Raw genomic sequence first — 20,560 nt, forward strand, 5'->3', positions numbered from 1 at the left:
CATTACACGACAACAATGTGCTTAACTTTTTCCTTTGAGTTCTTCACGTACAGACGAAACCATTGTCAAAACGATTCCCATTCACACGGATCCACGAAAACGACTAAAAATCCTGTATTCTGCTGTCAGGCCAGTAGATGGCGATGAAACACTATAGACTGAACACAAAATACGCATGTGCATGACGTCATCGTCTTCAGAGATTGGCTTTTTTGTTGTTTACACGGAGACCGTTTTCAAAAACTTGCACTTTGAAACCCGTTTTCAAAAATTTGCGTTTTCAGGCACCCAAAACGTTGTTGTCGTGTAAACGAATGGCCAAAACGCATAAACAGTTTTACGTTTTTAGTTGAAAACGGTGTCGTGTAAACAGCCCCTAAGAGTCCTCTTAGTCAGATACGAGTACAAATGTGGTCGATACCGAGACCTCATTGAGTACTACAACACTATTGTTCATTCACTGACCACAGGACACATGACCAGACACCTCCCACTGCCTGGAATGTAGCACTATTTATGAACATATTATAAAATATACTTTTAACTCCTATTGCTTTGGGGGGCAATTTGACCCCTATTTGATTTTCAAACTGCTTGAAACACTGGTAAACTGATTCATTTATACTTGATTTTTTTTTTTTTGGTTGCATTATTCAAATTTTGGTTGCATTGATTATATTAGGGGTCAAATTGACCCCAGTTGGTTTCCATCCAATTTGCCCACAATCAACACTTTTAAAAACAGCAGAGTCGGGTTAATAACAGAAATTGTTGCTTGTCAAACACTACAATATGAACTTTTTTCTAAATGTATAAAACTTAAGACTTGAAGTTTACTCAACTGAAAAATCATCTTTTGTGTCAGGAGAATTGCTGTTTCTATGAGTTTCACAACTAATTAACTAGATTTTTGCTGCACTGAAAAAAAAGAAAAGAAAAAAAAGTTAGAAACACATTTTACCCTCACAAGGCTTTGAGAACCTGACATAAAAAAGGCAGAATACAATAGAAATAACAAAATAGAAATGGATGTGTTGACCCAAAAATGGATATTTTGTCATCTTGTACTCACTCGTGTTCAGACTCTGTGTTATTGTAGCTCTTGCTTGAATACAAACAGTGATCTTAGACAGAATATTCAAGCTTCTTGGAAATGTTCCATACAACAAATCTGGATGGAGGTTTTTACTGCCAAGCTTAAGAAATGGGAAAAAGATCAATATATAAGCACCTTAAAAGTAGTCCATGGCATAGATGATATAAACCATTTGTCTAAGAAAAATACCAGCATTTAAAATGTTCACTGATCATATTCCCCTTTTTTATAACTTTCACATTTCATGTGCGGTTGTCTTTTTTAAATATGTCGGGTAACAGTAGCATCCGTCTTGAAATGCATTTTTAAACACTGATCAGTAAAGTTCCAGCCAGGGACAACTGAGAAGTTCTCTGCATTACGATTGATAAAAGCTACATGAACCATTATCAAGTCATTAGACCGGGAGGAAGTAAATGTCCAAGGAGAATATTACTGAGCCAGTATTGCAGGGAATGTCAATACCGATATAGTGAGAAATATTCTGATTAAAAGAAGGACAGCAACATTTCTTAACAGGGAGCTGACCATTGATCCTCAGTCAGGATCAGATATCTAGGGTCACATTCTACCGAATAATTGGGCTTTGTAAATATTGGTATAAAGTCTGGTTTGTTTTGCAGCATCTTCTTACCAAGACCTGTCCATTTAGAAATAAACTGTGTAAGTGGCAAGTGAACTGATCAACTAAAGTTAGTTTTGTGTTTATGTGCGGCTTAAAGGGACAGTTCATCCAAAAATGATGTAGGATGTAGGACTAGCTTAGGTGAGAGCAGAGGCCAACAAACTCAAACTCCTCGACATTTCTCTTTATAAATTCTCCTTTTAGGCTTCTAATTTGTGACTGGTGTTTTGTATTATGGTGTTATGTAGTGCGTCAATGCTCAGAGGTCACTCATCATGTGTTGGGTCAGAGGTCACTCTTCCGCCAAAATTCGTCTTGCGCATATGGCCATTACCGGAAGTCAGTGATTATAGTTTATAAAGTTTATATATATATATATATATTTTTTTTTTTTACAAAAATCCTTTGCTTCGCTTCAGAAGGCCTTTATTACCCCCATGGAGCCGTATGGATTAGTTTTATGATGGATGGATGCACTTTTTTGGGCTTCAAAATCTCAGGTACCATTCACTCCCCAAAAGCTGGGAAGAGCCAGGATATTTTTAAATATAACTTTGTGTTTGGCTGGAAGAAGAAAGTCATATCCCTGATAGCATGTAATCAATGAAACAATGTTGACTCAGTGTTGATGTGTCAACGCTAATTGCATTGAATTAAAGTTAAAAAAGTGATGTTGTTTTAGTATCACTCTTGCACCCTCAGTTAATGTTGAAATAATGTTGAGATTTCAACCAAAAATCAACTGTAGTAGTATTGATTCAGGATTACAAACTGATATTTTATCAACATCAATGTCGCACCCTCAGTTACTGTTGAAACTATGTTGAACAAAAAAATCAATGGTAATGGTTTTGAATCAACATTACACTATGATTGATTCTACATCACCGATGCGGAATCAATATTGAAATTATCAAAAATAATCAATGGTAATATTGTTGAATCAACGTTACACTATGATGTTGAATCTACATCACTGCTGTTGAATCAACACTGAAGTTATAATTATTATTATAATCTTTGGTAATATGGTTTGATAAATGTTACAATGTGATGTTGATTCTAAATACATTTTGTTGAAACACTGAAAATACAACTGAAAAGTAATGTCAAACAATGTTGACATCTGATGTACCAAGTTAATGTTGAAACAACATTAATATTTCAGCTACACTTCAATGATGCGTCAACAAATTCCTGACCATTTAAAATTTTGGCAAAAACCTTTTAAAATATAAATGACACCTTTCCAGCAGTTGAGTCAATGTATTTTATTCAATCAATCAATGACAAACATATTAAAAGATCATTCTTTAAAAAAAGAAAGGGAGAGAAATAGGACAAAAGCATTTCAACCTTTAAAAATAAAACTGGCTTCAGAAGTCTGATGTCATAACTACAGGTGGTCCAACAGTTCAGGTTTAAAAAATCTGTCTTACATCAGACTGCCTCTTTTCCTTTGGGTTTTCTGAAATCTGAAAAAGAAAGCATGATGTTACTCAAGAACAAGTCAATTCAGTTGTCATATATACATATCAAAAGAAAGCACTATGGCAGGGGTGTCCGATTTTATCTCCAGCCCTATTAAACACACCTGAGGCAGCTAATCAAGCTAATCAAGCTAATCAAGCTAATCAAGGTCATTAGGATCATTGAACACTCCCAGACCTGTGTGTTGGAGCTAAACTCTTCATGAAGAGGAACAAACACCTCTGAGCTGTAGCCATTAACTATCACAGTTCATTTTCTGTCAAACTACATAACATTCAAGTAACAAGTTTATCTTGTAGTATAAGGCCCCGTTTACACGAAGGGAAGACACAGATATTTCCCTGCGGTTTGGCCTCTCATTTACACGAAAACCCCGTTTTTATCACAGAAAACGATTATTTCTAAAAACTCCGGCCAAAGTGGAGATTTCTGATAACGCCGGTTATGTGTTGCCGTGTTAACTGGGAGAAACGGGGTTTTAGGTTCTCAAACGTCACATTATGCGCCAGAAAATGCTTAACGTCATGTGAGCGCGCTATGTTTGTTTGGCGTATTTATGCGGGTTGATGTAAATTACAACTTTTTTGAAAACGATGTTGTGTGCACAATGTTATTACAATGTTATTCGTTTATCTAAATACCTGGCTATGTGTAAATGTGGCCTAAAAGAGCTTAGGTTTTTTCAATGAAATTTTTTTTAAAGGGATAGGTCAGTCCGAAATGAATTTTTTACTTTTAATTTAATTTTTACATTTAATTTAATTTTTACATTTACTCACCCTCAAGTTGTTCCAAACCTGTATGAGTTTCTTTCTTCTGTTGAACACAAACTAAGATATTTTAAGGAATGTTGGTAACCAGAAAGTTGACGGTGGCCATTGATTTCCATAGTAGGAAATAAAAACCATGGAAGTCAATGGCTACCATCAACTGTCTGGATGCCAACATTCTTCACTCTATCTTCTTTTGTGTGCAGTAGAAGAAAGAAATTCATACAGGTTTGTAACAACTTGAGGGTGAATAAATGATGACATAATTTTCATTTCGGGCTGAACTATACCTTTGAAGCTGCAGATTCACCTTATGTAGACCTTAATCTCTTTAAATATCATGTCAGTCACTTTCTTAAGAAACACAAGATTTTTTTTGTTAATGTGTTTCAGTGGAAACAAGCTAGACTGAATGAAAATCAGTTACATTTCTCAAATTTAATACAGATTCAGGAATATGAATGATTAAATAAGGTAGATGCACCATTGTTTGAAACTGTGCTAGAGAAGTCATGTAAGTGTGTTGGGTGCTTCAACAAACAAGACGTTTGTATAGGATGCACCTACTGTATGTTTTCTCTCTAATGAGGAAGCATTAGACTACTGAGAAGTGCAAATGCAAAACCAAAATGGGCGTTTACCAATCAGTGGGCAATTTCAAACTACAATATGGGCCCTATCTTACACCCGGCGCAATGCAGCGCCAAGCGCGACGCAAGTGTTTTTTGCTAATTTCAGTCCGACGCAGTTTTCATTTTCACGTCCTGCGCCATGTCGTTTAAATAGCAAATGCATTTGCACCCATGGGCTGCTGTTCTGAGAACGAGGTGTGTTCCGGTGCATTGTTTGCGCGGTGCTATTTTGAGGAACAGAAATAGACTGAGCCATTGACAAACAAAAACCTGGTCTAAAATCAATGGCGTAATTTTTTTTGTTTTGTTATTTGAGCGCGTTAGTAATGTGCGCCTATATGCGGGTCCACAACACACGCGTACACTCTGCTCATTAAACACACAGGGACGCACAGCAGCACACAAACATGCCAAATATTTAAAATAAAAGGATTACAGTGTAAAAGATTATTATTTTGTTCATAAAGATATTGTGAATCCGGCTTGTCCCGTAGATGGTCTGCTTGCGCACGAGCAGTTCCGTTTGCGCTCTGGTGACGGCTTCGGGCTTTCCACTCTCAAATTCCTCCATGTAAATAACGAATCTGCCATGGCGTGAGCACAACTGGCATTTAAAGGGAATGAGAGATGAGACTCTGATTGGTTTAATGCACGTAAATCCCAAAACTCACACTTTACTCATTATGAAAAATAGGGACAACCCTTTTAGACCATGCGCCTGGCGGGCCGACTATTTTTCCCGTAGGGCCCTAAATGTTTTTCAACCATTTTTCAACAGACTTGCTAAAATCATGAAGGCCCACCCCCAAACCAAGCCCCCAGTGGATTAGAGCGAATCGGGTAAAGCGGTTGAAAATGCCCATTGTGGTTTGAAAACGTCCCACTGATTGAGAAACACCCACCAGTGTTCTGCAGAGATACATGCCTGAATGAGAATGATCTTGTGCTCATCCACTACAAATCACTGTTAGTTCAATGTCACTGTCTCCACTCATGTGCACTGTTGGCTTTCATCAAAATTTCAATGCTGATCCAACACATTGAAATGTCAATCTCAACCGAAATGATGGTTTGGGTCAAAACTCAACATTGTATCAATGTCACCATGCTATCTGGGATATACCTACAGTAAGATGGCTTGAGGGTGAGTAAATTATGGGATAATTTAAATTTTTGGGTGAACTAACCCTTTAATTTTTATTTAAAATATACGACTTTTCAAGCCGATGGGAAAAGGGAGAAGAATGAGTTTGGCAAAATCTGCTAACAAATAAGGTTTCTTTTGAACATTTTTGTCTGGCTCAATCAGACATTGGTGGGCAGAGTTAGTGTAAATATCCTCTGCCAACAAGATGGATCTTTGCACTTGGTGTAAAACGGCACTCCTTTAGAAAAAATAATAGGGTGAATATTCATTTCATGCCAACTTTAACACCACACAACCTTCACAAGACTTTGTTTCTGTGTAGACTGGTTCACCCTGACTCCCGGAGGTCTTAAAGAAGCCAGCCAATCTTTCTGTGTGCAGTATGCATGATACGGTCAGCCTGATGCATTGTTTATAAGACGAGAAGTGCTATGCAAATGATTATGACTCGCTTGACTTGAACAGACTGTGGCCATGCCATCAGAGACTGAGTCTAACAAATAATTTACCCTGAAGCTATTGTAAAAGGGGGCAGATGTTGAAACCAAAGCTCTATCACTGTGGGGCATGGTGCTTATGAGTTTGCTCATTTCCAAGCCCTGCTCCACCTCTTTTTCTCATTGTTCCCTTGTTCTTCCTCTCTATTAAGCCTTAAACTGGTAGATCCAAGGCTGCATGCTTTCCCTGCAAACTGGTGAATTCTGAATATTCATGCTGGTGTTCTGACACTATTGCGCTATAAACCATGTAAACGCAAATTACTTGTGTGTCAGGCACTAAACAGTCCAGAATATCTTAATCCATTCACTGTCTGGGGCCTGTGTGCTGGTTTCCACATGGACAGAGAAAGCCAGCGATCAAGTGCCTCGTCTCACAGACGTTAATGCTTTGTCACTCAGCAGGTTCAAATCTGTCAGGTATGCTGTCTAACAGACGACCCAGTGAGGGTGTTTTTTGCTTGTCAGTTGTGTGTCATGGGATTGCATTGTGTAGAGCAAATGCAGGGCACATGCACAAGGATGTTTAGCATCATCACTCCCCTGTGTACCGTTCAGACAGCTCAGCACAGGCCATTTCCATTGCTAATCCTACCCTTTTGGAATCAGTTAACACAGGCAGGCTGCATACAGGCGTGCGTTTAGCATATATCTCCCTAACTTCAGCAGCACACAGTCGGCAGGATGCATTAATGTAGAAACTGTGATGGTGAGAGATGCCTGAGTCCTTCTGGCAAGCGTTCCTGCGCTGGAACAGACAGGGTCAGTGTTCAGACCATCTGCGTTTTGGTGTGTTGGTTAATTAGATGTTTAAATGAGAATATGTTAATGCTTGGCACAACTGAATATCTGATTCTGTACTGAGGCAGGTGAAAGCAGACAGCAAGTGAAATGTTGAAGTCAAACCCAGTATAATGAACCATTGTGGCTTTAAAATAAACATGAAGACCTCAAAACAGTGTGTCAGTGGTGTTTTAGAAAGGCAGTAGTCCCTCAAAATTTACTAATTTACTATTTCATTCCCTTGATTTGCTATATCGTGCGTGCGTACAATTTACTATTTTGTCCCCTTGATTTGCTATAAGTGACCCTGGATCACAAAACCAGTCATAAGTTGCACGGGGTATATTTGTGGCAACAGCCAATACATTATACGTGTCAAAAATATCGATTTTTCTTTTATGCCAAAAATCATTAGCATATTAAGTAAAGATCATGTTCCATGAGGATATTTTGTAAATTTCCTACAGTAAATATATAAAACATTTATTTTTATGAGTGAATGCACCACAATCGCGAACATAAATGTTGAACTTTAAAGGTGATTTTATCAATGTTTTGATTTTTTGCACCCTCAGATTCCAGATTTTCAAATAGTTGTATCTTGGCCAAATATTGTCCTATCCTAGCAAACCATACATCAATGGAAAACTTATTTATTCAGCTTGTATATGATGTATAAATCTCAATTTTAAAAAATGTACCCATGTGACTGGTTTTGTGGTTCAGGGTCACAGGGTTCATATAGTGTGCACTATTTACTATTTAGTTCCCTTGATTTGCTATATCGTGTGCACCATTTACTATTTCGTTCCCTTGATTTGCTATATCGTGTGCACCATTTATTATTTATTTCCCCTGATTTGCTATATCGTGTGCACTATTTACTATTTCGTTCCCTTGATTTGCTATATCGTGTGCACCATTTATTATTTATTTCCCCTGATTTGCTATATCGTGTGCACTATTTACTATTTCGTTCCCTTGATTTGCTATATCGTGCACACAATTTACTATTTTGTTCCCTTGATTTGCTATATCCTGTGCACCATTTACTATTTCGTTCCCTTGATTTGCTATATCGTGTGCACCATTTATTATTTATTTCCCCTGATTGCTATATCGTGTGCACTATTTACTATTTCGTTCCCTTGATTTGCTATATCGTGCACACAATTTACTATTTTGTTCCCTTGATTTGCTATATCCTGTGCACTATTTACTATTTCGTTCCCTTGATTTGCTATATCGTGCACACAATTTACTATTTTGTTCCCTTGATTTGCTATATCCTGTGCACCATTTACTATTTCGTTCCCTTGATTTGCTATATCGTGTGCACCATTTATTATTTATTTCCCCTGATTGCTATATCGTGTGCACTATTTACTATTTCGTTCCCTTGATTTGCTATATCGTGCACACAATTTACTATTTCGTTCCCTTGATTTGCTATATCGTGCACACAATTTACTATTTTGTTCCCTTGATTTGCTATATCGTGTGCACCATTTATTATTTATTTCCCCTGATTTGCTATATCGTGTGCACCATTTACTATTTCGTTCCCTTGATTTGCTATATCGTGTGCACCATTTACTATTTTGTTCCCTTGATTTGCTATATCGTGTGCACCATTTACTATTTCGTTCCCTTGATTTGCTATATCGTGTGCACCATTTACTATTTCGTTCCCTTGATTTGCTATATCGTGTGCACCATTTACTATTTCGTTCCCTTGATTTGCTATATCGTGTGCACCATTTATTATTTATTTCCCCTGATTTGCTATATCGTGTGCACCATTTATTATTTATTTCCCCTGATTTGCTATATCGTGTGCACCATTTACTATTTTGTCCCCTTGATTTGATATATCGTGCACACAATTTACTATTTTGTTCCCTTGATTTGCTATATCGTGTGCACCATTTACTATTTCGTTCCCTTGATTTGCTATATCGTGTGCACCATTTATTATTTATTTCCCCTGATTTGCTATATCGTGTGCACTATTTACTATTTTGTCCCCTTGATTTGATATATCGTGTGCACTATTTACTATTTAGTTCCCTTGATTTGCTATATCGTGTGCACTATTTACTATTTCGTTCCCTTGATTTGCTATATCGTGTGCACTATTTACTATTTTGTTCCCTTTATTTGCTATATTGTGTGCACCATTTACTATTTCGTTCCCTTGATTTGCTATATCGTGTGCACCATTTATTATTTATTTCCCCTGATTTGCTATATTGTGTGCACCATTTATTATTTATTTCCCTTGATTTGCTATATCGTGTGCACTATTTACTATTTCGTTCCCTTGATTTGCTATATTGTGCACACTATTTACTATTTTGTCCCCTTGATTTGCTATATCGTCCACTCGATGTAGCAAATTGAGGGAACAAAATAGTAAATCATGCACGTGATTATTATTATTTTTTCTTTCATATCATGTGCGGGGCTCCGCAAATCTGCGATAGTAGTGACTAGGAGTGTTTTATCATCGGAACACTTTGCCGTGAGCTCCTTTTTTGTCCACTTGTGACTACATTGTCTTGCTAAATGTGTGTAGCACTTGCAGTTTATATCAATGTTTCGGGGCTGTGCCGCTTGCCCCTTGAGGATTGTGGAAATAGAACGGCCCCCAGTCAGCTTTCAGCCTGTGGACGGGCCCCGTCCCTGGAGGCATCATTAAGAAGAGTCATGCACAATGCCATGTCATCAAACATCTGTCAGGAGTTTACTTGTGCATGAGGAGCTACCAGAATCAGATTCATTTATTTAAGCTATCTTCTGTTCTACCTCATCCATTTGCTACATGCAGGCATGTATTTGAAGAACCTTGCAGTAGAGTGCATCAGGATTCATTGTATTACTTGTATTTGATGTTGCAGAATAGGGATTTTGATATGTCCGTTTTAGGCTTTTTATTATATCATTCCACCCTTTTGTTTCAGTGAAAGAGTTCTGCATACCAATTAGTTGAATCTCACGAAAGCGGTCAAGAACATATTCTACTCGTACTGTATTTCATCCCCAAATCATAAGAAATAGAATAAAATAAATTAAAGCCTAATTTACTTTTTTTTTTTTATCAGCTGACTATAATAAAATCATTTGTGTTTTTGTTTTGTGGAATTTAAACAAAACATTAGTAATTAAAGTGAACTTAAACCCATATAAGTGTTTTATAATCATTATTAAATGAATTCAAGTTTACATATAATTTATGTATTTATTTCCCCATCTATTTGGATTAATATTGAAAAATAAAGATGTATTTATTTATTTGAGCAAGAGAGATGAGTAATAAGCTAAAAAAAATAAAAAATAAAATTATGGAAAAAATTGGATCTTGTCCAATGATATACAATGCATTTGTTGTTATATACAGTAGGTGAAAATGATAGTCTCCAAAACCATCCAAATTTCTGCACTGCTATTATATAAAACCCTAAGTGCTAACAGTAAGCATGAAAGAAATGCGAGTTTGATTTCAGCAAATAAAGAGCACTTTGTGCTTCATGCACTTGTGTTGTGCATTTGAACAAAAGAACAGCTGAGTTCTCAATTATTCAGGCAATAGTACAGTCCTTATTATAGAGAGTTATCTACAGCAGTACCACCATTACAACATGAAAGAATCAGCGAGAATCGTGAGTGCTCTTGTTCTACCTCATATTTCAAATTAAATGAGAAATAACTTCTCCAGCCGTTTTTGATCTGTGCTGAACGAAGGGAACACGACCTGTTTACCTTTTTTCGAGGGAGGTGAAATGGCTGATAGGAATCGAGGAGAGATATGAAGCCCGCAAGGAGGCCCAGAAGGAAACATTACATCAAATTAAGAATAGCAACAAGTTTTAATTAGACAGAAAATAAATAGATAAAAGTGGGAAATGCCAGTCCCTGGAATGTAATTGGGTTTTATTGGTGTGTTATCAATGGCACCCTGGGAGCAGTGTTTCAACAAACAGCATTAGGCTTTTATGGCTCGTACTGCATTAGTGTCTGTATTTCTCATCTTTGTACTGCGAGACACATAATCTTGCACCACTGAAGTGACAAACTTCATGTTTCTTTTTCAATGTCTCAGCTTTTCTCAGAGCCTTGTAGTAGCGCAATGAATGGAACATGTTTGCATCAGCTTTTAGTCTTTCTCAATACAACAAACTCCAGCATGAGGTACTGTATACTTAATACAATGTTCATTTTAATAATATTTCTTTTTTGCACAACATTGTTGAAACTGAGTCTTTATGCAAGTTTTTTTATATCTCCAAAATGAGGTAGGCCATTCTGATATGCTGTGTTCAAGGTCGTCTGAAGCCATGCATTTCACCAACAGACTGAAATTTCATTTGTGATTCACTTATAATCTTCCCCTCCAGTGAGCTTAACTAGAGAAACGCTGTTACCGGATCACTGAGCCAGTGATTTTCTTCAACAAATTGTTCGTTTTGTGAACAAGAACAGCTGATTCTTTGGAAATGAATAAAAAAAAGTTCACTGATCTGGTTCTCAGCAAAATAGTCTTTATTTTCTTTAAAGTGCCCCCTGTGGTGAAAATAAAACTTTTAATGTTGTTTATATGTCTAAGTGGTGTTTTAAATGTGCTTTAAGACAAACCATGTGTAAATTCATAAGTCGACAGCATTGCTGAGTATTTTCTCCTTAAAACTGCAGTGAACCAAAGACAGTCTCAAAAACACGCTTTGAAATCGCTGGTGTTTCTGACGTCACAAACTACCTTGTAACCAATCAGATCAACGTGTGATCGTCAAACAATGGATCTCTGAGTGAGTGAGTGAGTGGAGGCGGGGCTCATTTGCATATTCAACTGCGTATACTAAATGGGGCAAGGGTATAGAGTTACATTCAAGCTATTTTGAGGCATGAATCATTTTTTTTCAAGGAAAACATTTAAATTTGTCATTTTGGTGATCAAAGATGAGTTTTAAGGGATATAATTATTGACTACAAGGGGACTTTAAGCAAAATAATTATTCTTTTGGTCACACTTTATATTAGATAGCCTTAACTTTTTCCCCTCCCGTTGACGAGATTTTCTGTCAATTATGACACAAAGTTTCCCTGCCATTGACGAGTTTTTCCAGCAATCCATGTGTTCACTGTTATACGGTAGGAGCGCTGTTACACATCTTCTGTAAGAGTACAGATCCAAAAACAATAAAGAAGATCTGCGTAAACAAGTAGGAGCAGATAGAAGTTGTTATGTATGTTACAGTATGTTACACATAAGTAAGCTAACATGATCATCAAACATACAACAGCATATAAGTCAAAACTGCCTAACGTTAACCAATAAAATGTCGAACCCACAAAGAGGTAATGACTGTGAAGCTTTGGGGGTGTTGATTATGTTTTGATCATCGTTTGAATCCGATCCGATCAAAATGTTTGAACCTTACTCACATTCAAGTGTAGATAAAAAATAAATAAAATAAATATATGTTTGTTTTAAAGCAGTAGTTTTGTTCTTTCTTTTGATATATTGACATTAACATTCATACAAAAAATATTCTGGGGTCATGAGAGTATTGTGAATATGATCAAAAATGTTGGCGCTGGCTGGCAACTTGAAAATAAAATGCTGGCGGGAAAGTGATAACTACTTAACTATTTTATACAATATACTTATTATATGCATACATGCACTGTAATAACATTTAAAGTACAGTATGTGCATTTGATTAACATTTGTAGTTACCCCTAACCATAACCCAAGCTCTATACCCTAAAACCCAACCCTAACCCTAAACCAAACATTAGCATTAAATGTGGGAATTTTTGTAGTTAACAGTGAATCCATAGTCTTGTAGGTATTTTATATTAGTATGTATCATAATTTCGTGAGAATATTTCTCAGAATTGTGTGATATAAAGTCGCAATTGCGTGTCATAAAGTCAGAATCGCGAGACATAAACTCACAATTTTGACTTTTTTTTCTAGCAATTCTGACTTTATAACACTTTATATAACTGACTTTATATCTCGCAATTCTGAAATCTTTTCTCAGAATTGAGATATAAACTGAGTTTATAAAGTCCCCTTTTTTCCTCAGAATTGCAAGTTTCTGTCTCACAGTTCTGACTTTATGACATGCAATTCTGACATAACACAATTGCGACTTTATATCTTGCAATTCTGACTTAATAACAAGCAATTCTGACTTTATAACACAATTGCGACTTTATATCATTCAATTCTGACTTAATAACAAGCAATTCTGACTTTATAACACACAATTCTGACTTATATCACACAATTCTGAGATAAAAAGTCAGAATTGCGAGATGTAAACTCGCCATTGTGAGATTAAAAAGTCGCAATTACCTTTTTCATTGTTTATTCTGTGGCAGACACACGCTTCCATACTAAGCAGAACTAATTCTCAGCATGTTTATTTAATCAGTTTCCCCTTTCTGACCTTTCAGGGTCCCCGTACCGAGATAAGATCACCATCGCAATCCTGCAGCTTCAGGAAGAAGGGAAGCTGCACATGATGAAGGAGAAGTGGTGGCGAGGGAACGGCTGTCCCGAGGAGGAGAACAAAGAGGCCAGTGCGCTGGGCGTCCAGAACATCGGGGGCATTTTCATAGTGTTGGCTGCAGGACTCGTCCTCTCTGTGTTTGTGGCAGTCGGGGAGTTTCTCTATAAGTCCAAACAAAACGCTCAGCTGGAAAAGGTAAAGCAACTCTTTCACAATTCTGGACTGCAATGAACATTTGTAATCTGTTTGGATATACTTAAGGAGTCTAGGGTTATTATGCACATCCCTTTAGAGATAACAAATCACATATAATCACGAGAAATGGGTTTTGCAATTTTGTGTTTCATCAGCGAGGGTATTGTGGGTGATATAAGACAGCCAGTCAGATGAGTCCAACTGATGCCTCTGAGTATGACAGGGTCTGTTACAGATCAATGCAAACAATATTAATTCTGTCTAAAATGAGCTTTAATGTTGTGGTATTGAGCGATTGAGCAAAGCGTGAGGTATATTTCACTGGTAATATTTTACAGACAGAGCCTGTTTCTGGAGAGCAAACAGTCCTTCTTGATGTAAGTCTCTGAAGACAGAAGGGCTTGGGCTTTACTTGTGTCATCTCACCTCAACAGATGTGTTGTGCTTTCCCTTATCCACTTCACTCGAATACTTGATCTACTGAACCAGTAAATGCTTGAAGTGTACAGTCCATAATGAGGTAGAAAAAAAAAACTGCTTGGAAATGGATGAACGCCAGTTCTCTCACTATTTTTCCTTCTCCCATCACAAATATGATGTTTTAAGTACATATTGACTCTTACAGAATTTATTGGCAAATTAAATTCTACACATGAGCTCTGATTTCACTCACTGGACCAGGGAAAGGCAACGTTGGTCCTAGAGAGCCGCTGTCCTGCAGAGTTTAGCTCCGACCCTAATCAAACACACCTGAACCAGCTGATCAATGTCTTCAGGATTACTAAGGCTAAAGGCAGGTGAGTATTTTTAAAAAGCTGAACTCTGCAGGACAGCGGCACTCCAAGACCAACACTGCCTATTCCTGCACTAGACTTTAGTGCAGGTTTGCTTGATAGTACATATTTGTTTATTTAGTTATTGGTTGGTAATGATTTGATGTAATTTTAGTCATTTTCTATTATTATTAACTTCACAGGAAATTCCATTTGATGATGTAGTTCTGTGTGATCCATGCGGTCTGATCTTTTCCTCTATTGAGTCTTCTGTAAAATAACCAAATACCACTTGAGTGGACGAAAACAAGTATCTAGTCCCCTTTGCATTAGCACTGTCCTATTCGAATTTTAGGTCACACTTTATATAAAAATTTTAGGCCCCACTTTATATTCGGTGTCTTTAACTACTTTGTACTAAATTAAGGTAGTAGGGAAATCTCAATAGTGTAATTATAGAAATTATTACAGCTGTAATTACATTCAGGTATTTTTTTTTTTTTAAATATAAGTACAATGTAAAATCTTGTATGTCGGGAGTAAGTGCATTGTATCAAATGATTAATTTAAATGTTAGTACACAGCAGTTAAAGACACCTAATATAAAGTGAGACTGAATTTTATTAATCAATTATAATATATGTGTCATAATTTCTCCACTTTCTCCACCAAGCCTTCATTTTTTTTCATATAACTGAAAGAAAGCATTCAATTGTCCATGTTTATTTTTACAATAGTGTTTTGCAGTCAATAAATTAGTTAGAACAGTCATTATTCTGTAATCACCAGCAATTTACCCATTGGAAAAATGTGCCTCTACCTACATTTTTGCAAAACTCCAAACACGTACCAATACATACAAATTACAGCCGTTTCCAGGTGAATGAACACCACAGGCAGTAAAACACCAACCTTTTATTCCTTTTCACACAAATTATGATTACAGGGCAGAATATCGGTTAATAAAGACTTATTTTTGTGCGGTTCCTTGCACAATACTGAAAACGCTTTAGTCTCTGACCTATAAAGATAAAGGTGCCATGGTGCATGATTTGTAAACTAATACATTTTGAAGTTTCCATCCCTTAATCAGCTCCATATTTCTGATGTTGAAAACTTGCTCAGTAGCTCACCTGATACAGCAGTCATGATAAAAGAGCTCAAAGACTTGTAGAAGCAGCTAAAATTGCACTGTTGCTTCAGCAAAAGCAAATGTGAGATAAAAACACAATCAGGTATGTTTGGGGTTTAGTGTAGGTGGTTCATTATTAACAAACAAAATAGAGCATTGACCTTTTAGTGCCACTCACCTGACAGTTCAAGTCAGAACTGCCGTGATACGTACAACAACCAACGCAATAAAACTTCACGTTTATATGCTTGTTTTCAATCTGAACACGCTATTACCATCACTTTGAAAGTGTTACGAAACATGCAAGACGCAACGTGATATTGTTTTGCAGAAATGTGACCACAGGCACAATGAGGTTCCAATGAGGTTGCTTTGGAAATAGTACACTCTAAAAATGCTGGGTTGTTTCAACCCATGTTTGAGTCAAATTTGTACAAACCCAACCGTTGGGTTCAAAATTTAATTTAAAATTGTAAACCAATGGTTGGGTTTGTCCATATTTGACCCAAACATGGGTTTAGTTGCATGTAGTTGAATTACTTTAGTATGGAAGCCAGTAATGGACAAAAATATTCATAATTTGCGAATACCAAAATAAAATGAACCTGCCACACTGTGTTCTCATTACACATGCCGAGCAAACTGCACAGTGGACACAGAGATGGTCTAAGTTGGGTTATTTTTTAAAGAGTCTTTGTTTGTTTGAAGCATTCACAATTTGCACCCTAAATATGGATAACTAGTACTGTATTAAGCTGTTTTTATTCAACTACAATGACAGCATCAACCTGCCAGCTTCAGTATTGAGTCCCAGAAAGCACAGCTCCGTTTATTCACTCTCAGTGGAAGAAGTGTGTTTTATACTCATCTCGGATTCACTGTATCGATCTCATAAGTGCTTTTTGTTTGTTTGCTGTAAGCCATCGTATTGACATTCACAAAAATTCTGGCAATGCATTACTTTGCTGCCTGATCCTTGTTTAATGATTACATTGACACGATAAGCCAAATGGCCAATGATGTCTGTGAAGGCATACAGAAAGAAAAAGACACATGGTTCATGAAATGTCTAACAATTTGAATATGTGATATGTTGTGTAAATCAGTGGTTCTCAACCGGTTTGGCCATGGGACTCACATTTTCCCATGGTCATTAAGCCGCGACCCAAATTTTTAGGAATTTCATTGCTAGCACTTTATTTTACAGTACTTTATTTATTATAGTTATTACAATAACTGTGTAATAACTAGGTACAAACCCTGAACCTACTCCTAAACCTAACCTTAATCTTATATTAACCAATACTTTCTTAGGTAAGTACACTGTAAGTACACGTACGTGCATGTACTGTAAAATAAAGTGTAACCATTTTATTTCTCAAAAAATGATTGACACACAAACAAGTCCTACTTTACTTAACATACACATACATTGTAAGAAAATCACTAACACAGATAAATAAACAGTATAAGATAAGGTTCTTAAATAGCAGTCCCAAACTAGTTTTTGTCTGTATGAGCTAGCAGTCACCAAAAATAAAACTTCAGTCTCTGAAAAACTACAGTTACCATAGTAAATACACAATAGGGCTTGGGCGTCGTGACGTCATACTTGGCGTGGCGGCCATGTTGATGGCCTCGCGAATGTAAACATACAGCAAGTCGAACGAGGAGAAGCAGAGTTGGGAGAAAGAAAAGAAAGATAAAAGATGTTAAAATCCCGAAAAGGATGTGGAGTTAAATAGGGAAACCAGGGACCAGTATGTGGACAAATTTTCCTGTAAAATATCCCGTATTTTAATACCTTACTCTCATAACATTAATGTTAACCCTTCCATCGGACCTGTCAGTCTCTGTACTGTTGTCCTGTTGCTAACCCCTTGCCCTTCCAGCGAAACAGATGTTTTCAAAGCATCGTTTTGCTTACTTGAAGGCAACCTTAGCGTGATATTGGCCTTTTTAAGATAACAGCGTGGTTGTTGTGAGAGCACGATTTCATGCCAATCTGTAAGCAAAGTCACGTTAGACCTAGCTTCACAACTCACTTAGTTAATGCTGCAGTTTTGTAGTACGAATTTTTGCTGTCAGCAGAGGGATAGCAACAGAAAGATGAATGTTGAAATTTTCATTTTTCGGGATATTTTATAGGAAAATACTAAAACGGGAAGACAGCGGGAAAAGAGCTCAAATGCGTGAGAAACCCGGAAAAAACGGGAGGGTTGACAGCTACTAACTGCACTTTTTTGCCGATTTTGTCCACATAACGTTACTGGTCCCTGGCTTCCCTGTTTAACCTATCCCCGTAAATTCCACATCATTTTCGGGACTTTAATATCTCTTTTCTTTCTCCCAACTCTGCTTCTCCTCGTTCGACTTGCTATATGTTTACATTCGCGAGGCCATCAACATGGCCGCCACGCCAAGTATGACGTCACGACGCCCAAGCCCTATACTAACATGAACCATTAATAAAAATGATCCTGATGAATAGAATGAACTGCATGCAAACCCTTCCCCACTAACTCACACAACGTACTAGTTACCTAATTCACTTTTTGGTAATTTCACGACATTCATAACAACGACATTGCATGCTCGTAATTTCTTTTGCGCTTTATATACTTTTTAATCCGTAACAAGTTACAAAAATTACATTTGAATAATGACACTGACATATAGCCTGACATCTCATCTGACCGCAGATACTGAATCAGAAAGTGTTTTTTAAACTGCGTCTGACAGAAGAGTCAACAGCTTCCACGCACGTCTTTCAAAATAAAAGTCTCGCATCAGAAAAACATTTAGAATTTCATTTTCGTTGTTGTCGTTGTTTCTTTAAGTACACACTCTCAAAACGGTCTTGCGACCCACTGGTTGAGAAACACTGGTGTAGATAATGTTGGTTAATGTTCTTAATGAGAGTTATTACATGTTAGAAAATGAAGTTTGTTTATATTGAGGGTCCCTGGGTTGGCTGCAAGTCTGGGTTCAAATGTCCCAACACATGGTACACTTTACAATAAGGTTCCATTTGTTAATATTAGTTCTGTGTTGATGTTAATTTCAATATTTAATCATACGTCGTTAACATAAAAAATATTATTTAATGGACCTGAGCTAACGTGAACAGTGAACAGTTGCATTTCCATAATTTAACGTTAACATAAATACTATAACAAATGTAGCTATTGCTCATTGTTAGTTTGTTAGTTAATGCATTAACCAGCGTTAACTAAAACAACCTTATTGTAAAGTGTCTTAACGTTTAGGATTTATGAAGCATATGGTGTCAAACAGAGTGTATGAAAACCCAAGATTGATGATTGATTTTGTCAGTGTTTTAATTCAATATAGCAATGCTATAGAATGCAAACACACGCTTGAGAGCATGTAAATCAGGTATCATATCTTGCAAGAGAAAATGATAGAGGCAATTAAAGTATTTTTGTAGAAGACTTGAGCTGCTGTTTTTTGTTCCGTTTTCTTCCTTCTAACTATTCTGCAGAAGAAAAAAAACATCACATAGAATTGGCTCTTCCTCCTCAGCAACACATTCCCACAGAAATTTGCATTTTATAATTGCCTCTATTTTGTAAGATTAGGAAAGAGCCAACAGTCTGACCAACAATCTTATAGCTTTAGATAAAAATGTATAAATGGTTCTAACATAATGTGATGTAGATTTCCTGCGGTTTTTTCCCCCTCCACCACTGGAACTCAAAAACAGATTTATTTACGTCTGAATAAAATAATTCCCAATGCTAATAAAAGGTTCACAGGTTCAACATCAGAATGGTATATTGTTTTAGTAAATATGACAAGTATTGCATGAAAACGACTAAATATTTTGTAGAATTGCCCATGGCTTATTTATGGAGTTTATGAATATTTGTTCAGTGCATCTTTATGTTGATAGTTTATGCTCAAATATAGATCACATACACATACACAAAGACACAAATAAATTAATGTTTAAATAAAAGGATTACTATAATGTTTCTGCTTCTCGTTTTTTTTTTTGCACATTTTACATTCATATTTCTCCACCTATGCTTTCAGTTTACTGTAGTTTGAACTGCTTAATATCTGTTAACACTTTATTTTAATACCTCAACAGACATTCTACTGACTATAAGTACATGTCAGCTTATTCTGGCAAACTTAACCTTAACCCACCAGTCTACTAATACTCTAATGAGAGTTAGTTAGTAGAATGTCTAAAGTGTAACCGAAATTCCCCCTGTCCGCACTTGAAGCATATATAGATCTGTAATGTATGTTTCCTCTTTTTTGTTTGATGTCTTGATGTTCTATATCCAATTTGTCATTGACTTATTCACAACTTTTAGATGTTGTTGGATCCAAAGTTAAATTTTTGTGTTTAAAGGTTGTTCTTTCATAGCCTTTTAACTTATTTTTAATATATATATCTTAAAATTCCTGAGAATAAATGAAACTATTTTCATTTTTTTTATTCCTGTGGGATTCAATTGCCCCATAGACTTCCATTAGTGCAAATGAGGGAAGAGTCAATATTATTTCTTGTGGTAAAATCAACAACATGATGCTGTACACAGAGCATAACTCATGTTTAACCCAGAATCTCGTATGTGTGGCTGAATATTAAACATCAAAGTGTGTGTCAGCAATAATAAGCTAGTTGCTAATGTTCTGTTATTGGCTATTGTGGAGGATGTCGATATGAAGAAAGCAGATCATTGGGTAAGGACACTGATTGAAAGCACTTTATTATTTCATATCTTCATGTCACTCACAAACGCTGTAAATGAAGATCGTTCACAAAAGCACAAAGTACTTCCAGTGAGCAGCAAGATGAAATTATTCATCGCACAAACTGCACATTTACTTTTTCGTGTATTAGTGTTTATTTTATACTT

General features: G+C 36.5%; 1 protein-coding gene across 1 annotated transcript in view; it reads left to right on the plus strand.

Moving 5' to 3' along the window:
- grik2 (glutamate receptor, ionotropic, kainate 2) overlaps positions 1-20,560 on the plus strand; it is a 229,396-nt gene that overhangs the window by 204,257 nt on the left and 4,579 nt on the right. Inside the window, exon 15 of the mRNA XM_081388117.1 lies at positions 13,507-13,757. Within this exon, the coding sequence (XP_081244243.1) occupies positions 13,507-13,757 (251 nt within the window). The remainder of the gene's footprint in view (positions 1-13,506; positions 13,758-20,560) is intronic.

This window comes from Scardinius erythrophthalmus, assembly GCF_964197995.2.
Source record: "Scardinius erythrophthalmus genome assembly, chromosome: 16".
Lineage (NCBI taxonomy): Eukaryota > Metazoa > Chordata > Actinopteri > Cypriniformes > Leuciscidae > Scardinius > Scardinius erythrophthalmus.